Source organism: Orbicella faveolata, unplaced genomic scaffold, assembly GCF_042242905.1.
Source record: "Orbicella faveolata isolate gen_17 unplaced genomic scaffold, um_ofav_v1 contig_1, whole genome shotgun sequence".
In the NCBI taxonomy this organism is placed as follows: Eukaryota; Metazoa; Cnidaria; class Anthozoa; order Scleractinia; family Merulinidae; genus Orbicella; species Orbicella faveolata.
The window spans coordinates 29210001-29221772 of NW_028301536.1; the positions used below are offsets into that span (position 1 = coordinate 29210001).

Below are 11772 nucleotides of genomic sequence, written 5' to 3' on the forward strand. Positions count from 1 at the left end.
AATTTGTTGTTGTGTGGTTTTCGTTTGTTTATGTTTTACTGGACTTGTTATCATACGTATCTTGAGCAGATGTTGAAGAAAAATTGCCAAAATATTCATCAAAATGGACACTGAAAGTTGGAAACTTCCATTAAAGTAGGTCTTCAGCCTGAAGGAACTCATAATCATCATTCAGAAACTGTAATTAATTAAATTTGTCAATTTTTTTGGAAAAAACTACAATAACAACAAAGTTTTGGCAATACTAGTTGCAAAATTCTCCACACAATGGCCTTTTGCCTTTCATTTTCCTGAAATTTTATTGATTACTTTAAACTACTCTTGGAATCTGATTGGTTGTTTTGTTTTACTGTCCCATTCTCATTGGCTGAGAAAAAGATGCAATTTGGAGCAAAAAATAGTGCGATTCGTGAATAAATTGCACCACTGAGAGCCAATCAGATTGCAAGGATAACCAGTGATTTCAAAATGGATTTAATAAATTCTTTTATTTTCACAAAGATTGATATTAATGGAAGACTTGTGGATGAATTTAGGAACATTTTCAGTGTGGATTATCTGTATCAGGGATCTTCTCTCTCCCTCTTTTCCTTTTTCAAAAGGTAACTGTTTAGAAACCTTCCATCTTAGGGAGTGTGCCAAACAAATGGAAATGTTCTCATTTATGAAACACCAAATTAAACTAGTTAGACATCAAGGGTTTTTGTGAGAATTTTTATCCTCCCCTTACTCAGAGAAAGACTCAATCCTGAGGCTAAATTTGTTTTATTTTGTTTTGTTTTCAAGTTACCACTTCCATGTAATAGTAGATGATGGAATAATTTACCTTTGCATGGCTGATGAGGAATTTGGAAAGAGACAGCCATATGCATTTTTAGAGGAGGTACACTGTAATGCCAATTCTTGATTTACAGAATACTTTGCAAATTTTGTTTGATAGATGTAGAGCTGACAGGTGTACAATGTAACTTATGGTATACTCAGCTTTATTTGATTAGTTTATATCTCAGGGTTTACTGACAAATATTTCAAATTTGGTATCTTTTACATCAAAAATTTATCTGTGACTCCTAACCATTCTTAGAAGGAGTCACTTTAATTTGACTCCAGCCTCAAGGCCAGAGTTGTGGTAGTATGGTGACTAGCTGGTAGTTAAAAATTTTAAAACTATAACTCAATAAATGTTTTTTTTTTGGGGGGGGGGGGGGGGGGGCAGAGGGGATGTCACCAAGATTAGTGAACAAGAAGTTGAACAGACCTCAGAGGTAACTAAGAGAAATTTGTTAATCATATATGTCCTATTTATCTTTCAACTAAACTCTGCATACAGATCAAACGCAGATTTGTGAACAGCTCTCTGAAACAAAGGGCAAGAGCAGCTCATGCAAATGAATTCAGGAGAGATTTTGGACAAGTACTGGCCAGTCAAATGGTGAGGGGTCTTTAATTAAGGGTGAATGGCAGACTTTTTGTGAAAACAGAAGATTGCAGAATCATTAGTCTTCATCCAACTTATTCTCTTGTAATCCATAGCATTCTTTCCTAAGGTTGTACAAAAGTATTATAATTTTATGTGTCTTCACAAATATACATGTAGACAACAGCAAAAACTCTGAGCCAACATAGGAACAACACACAATCAACATTTTGTCAAATATTTTGCCAAATATTTTACCAACAAAGGCAATATCAGAAAAAGACACTCTGTATAGTATTTCATATTTCCGTTAATAAAATATCAAAGGTCAAGAGTAAAGTTATGAGAAGTGTCAGTGATAGCTTATTTTTTCTTTTGTTCCTTGATGTTTGTTATGTTTTCCAACTTTTTTCGGTTGGAACTTAATTTGATAACTGTAGTGTTAGGTCTTGTCTGTTGGAGTAGCCAGTCTTGTTAAATCCATTGATCACTTGGCTGGGTTGGTTGAGACTAACTTTTCTCATGTTGGTCCAAAGGATTATTGAACTACAACTACATTTTAAAAATGGTTTTGTAACCAGGTGATTGATTCATGATTGAAAAACGTTACTCTGGTTTAAAACAAATGTAAAAATGTTAGTAACAATTTTTATCTGTAAAAGTCCCAACGTTTCGGCTAAAACCTCAGCCTTCATCAGGGGAAAGTGACAAGGAATTTGTAAAAAGGCACGTTCTTATACTATGCAAATTGGCAAATCGGAGCTAATTATGTCCTGTCCCTTAGAGCTAAATTTAAAAATTTGTGCGGCAAATGCATGTCATCATCATCATTGACATATGGTAAAATGCAGAAACCTTTTTTGTTATCCAGTGCAGTTGCAAGCGTTCGTCAAGGGCATATGTCAAGAGCACTACGGAACTGATTAAGCGAATCCAAAGCAATTACAATATCAAAGTTGCTTTAAAACCACACCATACCATCGGCAATTTATTTCCCAAACCAAAAGACCCAGTCCCGAAAGATCAGACTCGTGGCGCAATTTATTCAATTCCCTGTCAAGGTTGTGACAAAAGCTACATCAGGGAAATGAAACAAAAATTTTCCACCCGGCTCAAAGAACATCAAAAAGCGGTTGTAAACAAACACTCGCACAAGTCAGCTTTAGCGGAACATTGTTTACACTCTGGCCACACCATCTCCTGGGAATCTTCAAAGATTTTACGTACAAGCACAAATTGGCGCAACAGACGTATTTTAGAAGCATGGGAAATTAACACTTGCAGGAATCCGCTGAACCGTGATGATTGCATGCATTTGCAGTACGAATTTTTAAATTTAGCCCTAAGGGACAGAACATAATTAGCTCCAATTTGCCGATTTGCATAGTATAAGAACGTGCCTTTTTACAAATTCCTTGTCACTTTCCCCTGATGAAGGCTGAAGTTTTAGCCGAAATGTTGGGACTTTTACAGATAAAAATTGTTACTAACATTTTTACATTTGTTTTAAACCAGAGTAACATTTTTCAATCATGAATACAACTACATTCATTTGATGAACTGTTCCACTCATGTTATATGATGGATTAAAACATAATAGTTAAAATGCAAAAAAGAACTTGACCACCCCAACCAACGTGTATTTTAAAATGGTTGGTCCTTACAGGGCATGTCTGTTTAAACTAGTCTACTTATATATATTTATTTATTGCATTATTACCTCACCAGTCTTTGTTCTCTGATCCTGGCCATGATGATACAGATCAGATCTCAAAAGTTCGACGAGAGGTGAATGAAGTGAAAAATGTCATGACTCAAAACATAGGTATGCTGTGACTGCATGGTACTAGATAGTCCATTTTCAAAATGTATCAAAATTCTAACATGACTTCACTATACAAAATCACAAATTTTCTAAAATTCCTTTGTCCTGTAATTCCTATTAGAGTTTTGATTACAAAGGTAAACTAGACCAAATTTAGGTCTAGCAGTGAGCTAGTGTAGATAGAGAAAAGACAAGCTTGACTTTTATTCAAATTTAGAAGCCAATTTCAGCAAGATTCCTCTGACAGTACGTTGTAGTCCCTTTTTTCTTTTCCAAGCATCTTATTTGAAAGGATGATCTGGACAAAGTGCTTGCTGGGTGAAATTACATACTCAGGCTTTTAGCTAGATGCATGGATGTCCAAGTAGCCTGTGGATGCCCACTTTTTAATTAATTTAATTTTTAGGATTGTTTTATTTTTCACATGTTGCTTTACAAATTGTTCATTTGAGCAGATGCTATAGGACATTGTGGATGCCCTCTTTTTCTGGCTAAAAGCCTGAAATTACATGATAAAATTATATGATATTCATGTCGAGCATGCCAAGTTTTTTTGTTTCAATCTCCGAAACTATGATTATGATAACATACGTTTTCCATCAATTACAGTGTAATACCGTAAAAACCTGCATATAAGAACCTAGAATTTTTGAGGTCAGGCTGAACAGGTTCTAGCTTGTATTTTAGGGTAGTTTTTCACAATTCAGGCTGATTAGGTTCTTAATACCTTCTCAATTTTCAGATCATATATATTGCACTAGTAGCTTTATGGAAAACATGATTATTTCCTAAGTGAAAATAAAAAAAGTAAATCAAAACAAAAATATTATACTCAATAACTTTTTGTCAGAAATTCTTCACACAATTAAAATCCAGAATTTAGACCATCTAAATTGGAATTATTTTTTTTGGTATAAGAACCCATTTTTCTTTGCCGTGCTGAACAAGTTCTTATATTTCTGAGTATTTAAATGCCAAATTTCAGCCTGTAGGTTCTTAAATCACTGGGTTCTTATGTGCGGGTTTTTACTGTGACAGGATATTTTCATCACAATTATTTTGTTATTGCTGTAAGTTGTTGTTGTTGTTTTTTTTATATAAGAGATGAAGTATTTTCCTTTGTTTATCTACTGTAGAAAAAGTACTTGAAAGAGGTGAGAGGATTGATGTTCTTGTGGGGAAGGCAGAAGAATTGGATCATAGTGTAAGTTTATTAGTTACATAATTATAAATATTAAGATGGTCTTCGCTGAACATTTGAGCAATAAGGGCAAAAATAAAGTTACCAGGAAACCCTCATAGCATGGTAGTATTTTGAATACGGTTGAGAAGAACTTATCAAGACTTGAGCTCTCAAGCTGACCCTGTGAGAGAAAATTGAATTTGAAGTTATCCATATTTTAAGAAAAACGGACGTTTTGTGTTGGTTCAAAACACAATAACACACGCTTTAAGCATTCTTACGAGGTTTGACATTAACTTTCTTGTGAATGCTTACATGTAGGAATTTAATCACCAGGTTACTTACAGAAATGAATTTAATTAAGATGTTTTACATGTAAATAGTATTCAAAGAGTTACCTTGCTGTGTTTAGATTTTTATTACTTAAATAACTTTTGCACTTATTGCTCAAACTTTTAGCAGAGTCCATCTTAAACTTGTACATTACTGTGCAAGACAGTGAATTTCTTTAAGGATGTTCTACTATCAGGGGTCTTTTATTGTTCTAGAAACTCATGTTTCTAGTCAGTCAACAAATTGAATGTATGTATTATTTTCATTAGAAATGGGTAGCAAAGGGAGGTTGTGATCTTGTTTCGCACATGAATTGAAACAAAATTTGTGACACCACTTATAGAGGGGGGTGAATAGGGGTATGCAAATCCACTGACCTGTGCATTTTTGTCACCAAATCTGTTGATCCACCAATATTTTTGTTCAAATCTGAAACCACAACCACATCCAGAAACAGAAGTGTAAAGGTTCAAAGGTAAATGTGAATGCCACTGTTAATTTGGCACAAATAGTAAAGAAGACAACATGCTTAATGACTATGACAAAGTGCAATTCCAATAACAGTCTCACACCTGAGTTTAAATAAGCTTCATTCAAAAAAAGAAATAATTTGCCATGGATGAAGTCATTAACATACCGACTAAGGCTGAAGAAAGATCTATGATCCAAATTTCGTTTAGATCCAAGATCCGAACATCAAGACAGGCACAATCTGGAATGTGTGCCAAAATTCACAGCTGATCCACAATCCACTGTGTTTTCAAAATCTGCGAATCTGCTTGATTTACGGCAAAAATCACAATCTGTGTGTTTTTAAGGCCAAATCTGTCGATCAGAAAACCTATTCACCCCCCTCCTTATAGTCTTTTACCTTCAGTAAAGATCAGCTTTTTTCATACATTCATGCATCATGTATTTCTTTTAGTTGCTTTTCGTACATCACCCACTAAATTTACACCCTTATTGCATCATTCATAAACCCTTTGCCACCCTTACTTGTTCCAGATGGTGCTACTTTTGGTTAATTATGTTGTAAAATGAAATGTTTTATTTTTAAACTTTGCAATTTTGGAAGTGAAAGGGTTGCTGCAGTAGTATTCACTCAACAAGGTTTCCTTTGGGTTTGGTTTGATCTCATCAACAAATCTTTCAGGTGTGTTTGTTTGTGGGTGTAGGGTGGAGGGGGGTAGAGGGGAGAGGGGAGTTGAGGGATGGGTTTGGGACAATGCTGGAAGTCTAGTACTAGTCATGTCAACTTTTTTGCGTAGGTCTTGGGTTTAAATTAATCATAAAGACACCTGTGAATAATGGGATTGGGGCAAAGCTGATAATTTGAAATTTGTCAGTAAGAAGTCTTACACCTGTCATGTTAACCCCCTGCGAAAGTCCTAAATTCATCAAAGACAGAGTCAAATTGATATGAAAGCTTAGATCAGAAAAGTATTGTGCCTTTGTCAAGGGGCAATGTGGTATTTGGCAAGTGCTGTAAGAGCAATTTTCAGGACATAAAGGGCATAAATCATTTCAGGTACCAGAGACTAGACGTAAATTATCATGAACATTGGAGATATCAAAGATGGCAGATCTTAACCAGACTGAAAAGTTGTGATCAGTTTGTAATAAATGAAGTGGCATTAAATGGGTTTACAGCCTTACGCGCCTACTGGTGCCTTGAGAACTGATGATGATGATGATGATGATGATTAAATGGGTTTTATCATGATTGGAATAGTGAAGTACAGGCTTTATGTGATCTGGTTATGGATGATTGCGGGCGGTTTTAATTGTTAATTTGTTCTTTTATAATTATATTATTTATTCAGTCCCAGGTGTTTCACAGACAGTCCACAAGATTACGCCAAAGAATGTGGTGGCAAGACAAGAAGATGTGCCTAATTTTATTGTTTGTTCTGATTGTCATAATTGCTGCAATTGTGTTGGTTGTCTTGGGTCTTGAGGGAAAGCTTTAACACAGTATTGAAATTGCTCAAACCTGAGTCAAATCCATTCCTGCAGTAATGATATGCAGTTCACATCCTATGCTTAACTTTGGCTGCTCTGAAGAGTTCCCTCAGTAAAACTTCAGAAATTAACATTTTTAGTAGAAATTGTCAAGTTACATGTATACAAATTTAGATATTTAGCTAGGTTATGATCTCTTGAAAAAAAAAAGCTTTGTTTGGACAACATCTAATTTTCTGCTTTTAATTTTTGTTTTCCTGGCTGTACATTCTTTTACTTCTTAAAAGTTATTCTTGCTTATGCTTGAACTACATCTGGCTGGTGTCAATCTTTCAAGGATCTTCAGGAATCCCCGAATATCTTCATTGACCTTATGCAGGTTAGTAATCAAGATCCTCACTGATCCTTGCCCAGATCCTACAAAAATTTTAACAATCTTTACAGTTCTTGCTTCTTCTTAAGGATCTTTAAGGATTTTCCAAGATTTTGCTAAACAATCTTGCCAAGATATTTGGAAGATCCTTGCAAAGATCTTTCATTAAGGATCTTTCCAACATCTTTCAAGTATTGTTTCAAACACTTTACATTAAAGTCAAACGTGGTTTCAGTCCAGAAAAAAAGAGACAACTGGCACTTTAGGTTTCTGATCCATACAATGTTTCTCTGTAGATTATGTTCTAACAGTAAAGCACTCAAAGAAATAGTACTCAAACGTGATTGTAAATTAAGGTGTGCATGAGCTTTTGATTACTATTAGCCACTGTTGTGCCACTGGTAAAAACTATTGTCTGTCATTGGTGAGATTAGGCTGGCAATAGATTCATATATAAGTACATAGAAGATATAAATTGATATTAAATTAGATTATGTAGTATTAGATTAATTAAATTTAGATTGAATTTTACACTGGTAAACTTGTTATCAGCTAGTTTGAATCATTGTAAACTAATTTGTTAATGGGCAAAGAAATATATATGCTTGATTTTTGTTTTCTTTTGTCCCCAATGTAAATGTAGTTAAGCTTAGGTTCCCAAGTCATTCAGAGTGTGAATTACCATGCGAAAAAGTTTTAGTTCATCTTTTTGTATGATTAATTTTTGTATTGATTGTATGATTAATTTCTAAGCCCGATGTCTAGATATTGTTTAACTAATAGTTACAGTTGTGAATAACTTGGGTTACCTGTAATAAAACATGAAATGCTTCAGTGTCCATTTGAATCTGTAAGCTTTGCACGCGTTGCGTACCTATGGTTCTTGGATATTTTTGGCTATGAGTAGGTCTGCAATGTGTGCAGTTGTTTTGAGAACGCATTTCAATAGCAGTTATATTGCAAAAGCAGTAGCGATCCTTTAAAAAGTTAAGGATACCGAATACCTTGAGGGGTTACCAGGGTTGTTCTAGTTTAAAAAAATATAGCGCTTCCTGATTATAAAATGAATACCTTAAACCCTATATCAAAGGAAAGAAGATGATGAAAGTACAAGCCCTCTATACGCAGTTACTCGCAGTACGCGCGTGTTTCGACCGAGGTAAACCTAATTTTTATCTTTTACGAGAAGTCTGTCGCTTCGTTGACTTTAATGGTACTTGGACAGCCCTTTAAGTCCGTTGATAGTAGATAGAATGCTTTCCAATGTTTCGGCGAGCCCTCTCCGATGAACACGCGAATTTCTTTTGTTCCTTTTCATGCTATCGGGAGAATCAAGGTTTGAACGTTTTTGGACACCTTTCTCACTCGCTCCTGTTCTTACTTTCTCATTATTTTCTTGACTGCCCGAGTGTTTGGCCTTTATGTTGTGTTTGTGCGCGTCAAAGTTTCGTTGCAAACTTCTCTGCCGACCTTTGAAATCACTTTGTTTGATATTCTCTGCAACGTTAAACAGCGCACTGTTCTTTTGACTTCGTTCTCGAGATGAGGATGATGACTTTTTCGAAGCGTGGGTGGAAAAACTATTGGAGTCAGTCTGGCTTGTGGCAGACTTTTCCTTAGCAACTGAGCTGGCCTTGGCGACTTTTCTGTGCATTTTGGGGTGATCTTTACTGACTTTAACAAGCTTCCGTACCGTTGTTACAAAATTTGCCGCGTCATTAAGAACGGTCTTGGCTTCATCAACAACTTTCCTTGCGTGTTTGATGACTCCCTTCATGGCATCACTGACGTGAGAATTGTTCAGATCAACATTCTTTAATCCAGCGATTGGAAGGAGAAGCTTAGTTATTTTTGACATGTCTATACCATTCTCTTGTTGCAGTTTCTTTCGCGGTTTTCTTCCCTTAAACAACCCTTCTGCCAATTTTGTGAGCAAACCCCCAGAACCCGAGGGCTGTCTCGTCTGATGTCTCGTCGGGGAGGCTTGTCCACTACCAGAAAGGTCTGCGTCGGGTTGATCCGACTTCTTCTCTGCTTTCTTGTGCGTGCCGTGATTAAACTTGGAAAAATCCGTTCTCTTTGAAGCTACGCTAACGTCTTTCGGAAGCTTAAAGCTTGTCTTATACTCGGGCCACTGTCCTTTCATGCTAAACTTTGGGTGTTTAACATTGACCGTAGCCAAAACAGGGCTGTTCATCGCCAGCATCTCTGCGTTATCGTTGTCCACCTGCCAGTCCTGTTTAGAAGCGGCCTTCACCTTAGACTCGGGCAGTTTGTAGTGGAGATTAGTTCCTATACTGTTCGCCTCGACGTGAATTTCGTACGATTTTGAGCCTCCTCTAAATCCATTCTTTTGTGCTTCTGCGGCCACAATAAGACACATTAACCAAAGCGCGATAACACTGGAAGTCGTTTTCCCGTCCATACGTTAGCCGTCAAGTAGCGAAATCTTCAAACTTGTGTTTCCTCGCGGTAACGTGACACCTTAACTACGTCAATGCCACCTGTAGATTTCTGTAGCAGTCAACTGAATTCGAAACATTAAGACTGGTAGTTCTCAAAATCATCATTTATCGTTTCATTTTTCAAAGGAAGAAATCATCGTAGAGTATCCAATATGAAAGACAGGCGAAGACCAGTTAAGTTTCCATCATGCATTTATTATGAGTTAACACTTGTTGTCAAATCAGCCCCGCCGTATAAACCCGGTATAAACGAATTTGTCACAGTGAGCAGGTTAATAAGACACTTAGCACATTCCCGAATAAGAAATAAACAAAGTTTCTTTTGAGGACGAGACCCGGTGACGTTTTGTTACAGTGTCTTTTTGTCGCATGGGGTCACAAACATTCTTCCTAAAACAGAGAAAGGAATTCGTTTGTTTACAGAATCAAACGAAGCGTCCCATGTGCTCGTCTGGCGTAGCTGAGACCTGCTAAAGAGAGCAGCCAAGAGTGCCAAATTATAACTTTTGAGCGAGGGACTTCCAAGATCAGTCTCAATAATGTCATACTGTAAACGTCTTGGGATTATGGCAGATAAGTCGTATTTCCATTTTGGGGGTTGAGATATCCTGAGACCAGGCGTTCTTTATTCGGCGAAAAATTAAACAGAACGCCTGATCATAGGTTAGGGTTGAGACGATTTTAATTAATGCGGATATGGTGGATGTAATCAGCTTTTTTTCCATTCTCGTCCCCAGGGGCCGCGCTTTAACACCAGTAGCCCGCGATTCTCGGACTCTCCGTCAGATCTGTCGACAAACCTGATTGGCTGAGAATGCGAAGTGACTACTCTACGCATGCTCAGTTTTCGGGTCCGGATAGAGGTCGCCAGAGGTCGCGAATTTATCCGAGTTTTGTTGCTGACTAAAATGAGCGCGGCCCAAATACTTTACGGCATCACAGACACCGTGCCTCTGTGTCTCGGTTTAAACCTCTGTACAATAATTGCAAAATATTATATTTACACCGCTTCAAAAAATGAGGAAGATTATTTCTTAGACGCTTTCTTGGCTATCCTTAAAAACAAAATAGAAATAGAAACTAGCAGAGCAAAGGTGCAAGTTAAACTGTAAATATAGCTAAATATACTGTAAATTGTCGCTTTTTTGTCATTTTTTTTTGTTTTTTTTGTTTTTTTTGCAGTTTTCACTAGTTCTAGTAACCGTAGTAAAAGTTTGTAGTAATTGTCCGCGATTAAAAAGTAGTGTAACGTAAGCGGTTTAAATAATACTGTTGTTCCGTCAAGCATTGTAATTAGAGCAAGTTGTAATTAGCGTAAGTAGCTGTATTGTTGTAGTTTTATACGTAGTTTTTTGTAATTAATAATGTAAGTATGCGTGCTGTAAAAAATAGATAATTAATAATAATAAAAAAAAAGAGAAAAAAAAAAAAAATGAGCGCGGCCTCTCGGAACGAGTATGGTCGGGCAGAGGTTGCGATTTGTGGTGCTGACTAAAAGGATCGTGTCCTCTGGAGACAAGATATGCTATCAGTCCCTCATATCCCACCGAGCCAGTTTGGGATGCAGAAATTGTGAAATTGAGCCTTTGGTTTGCTCTAGTACACGTTTCAAAACTTTTTTACTTGGTAAAAATGGTAAATGTTAGGAATGTTATGCCGTGCCCTATTGGGAATAAGTTTTAGTTTAATGGTACCAAGGTTGGTTGATTCTGATAGGAAAAACTATTTTCGGTTGAGTTAAAGGGATTGTTGAACCGTTGGTCAACCGAACCGTTTCAATTAAGCTGTCTGCAAGAGTACTCAAAGAGATCTCACAAACAGCCTCTACGTGGCTCGCTTTCATCTTTCAACAATCATTTGATCTTAATGTCGTCCCATCAGATTGGCCCAAAGCCCTCATTACTGCAGTCTTTAAGAAAGTAAACAAATCAGATCCATCCAACTATCGCCCAATTTCGCTGACTTCTATCTGCTGTAAAGTAATGGAACACATTGTTCTTAGCCATATGGCCAAACACTTATCTAGTAACAACATTTTGATCAAAGAGCAACATGGTTTCAGACAGTGGTTTTCTTGTGAAACTCAACTGATATCAGCTATACACGATTGGGCCAAGTCAATCAACACTTGCAGCCAAACCGACGTCATACTGCTTGATTTCTCTAAAGCATTTGATTCTGTCCCCCACCAAAGACTTCTAATGAAGCTCGACT

General features: G+C 36.7%; 2 protein-coding genes across 3 annotated transcripts in view; one reads left to right on the plus strand and one right to left on the minus strand.

Moving 5' to 3' along the window:
- LOC110047409 (uncharacterized) overlaps nt 1-7927 on the plus strand; it is a 9309-nt gene extending 1382 nt beyond the window's left edge. The window contains exons 1-6 of one of the 2 annotated variants that reach the window (XM_089271118.1): nt 1-135; nt 787-883; nt 1331-1432; nt 3146-3242; nt 4379-4446; nt 6582-7927. The exon at nt 1-135 is cut by the window's left edge and continues 390 nt beyond it. In XM_089271118.1, the coding sequence (XP_089127244.1) occupies nt 104-135; nt 787-883; nt 1331-1432; nt 3146-3242; nt 4379-4446; nt 6582-6728 (543 nt within the window). In that variant the 5' untranslated portion in view covers nt 1-103 and the 3' untranslated portion in view covers nt 6729-7927. The remainder of the gene's footprint in view (nt 136-786; nt 884-1330; nt 1433-3145; nt 3243-4378; nt 4447-6581) is intronic. The other variant, XM_020753153.2, reaches the window with a different exon arrangement.
- Nucleotides 6933-10710, minus strand: LOC110047408 (uncharacterized). The gene has a single exon (XM_020753152.2). The coding sequence runs from the start codon at nt 9516-9518 to the stop codon at nt 8301-8303; it is 1218 nt and encodes a 405-aa protein (XP_020608811.2). The 5' UTR covers nt 9519-10710; the 3' UTR covers nt 6933-8300.
- Nucleotides 10711-11772: the final 1062 nt, after the last annotated feature.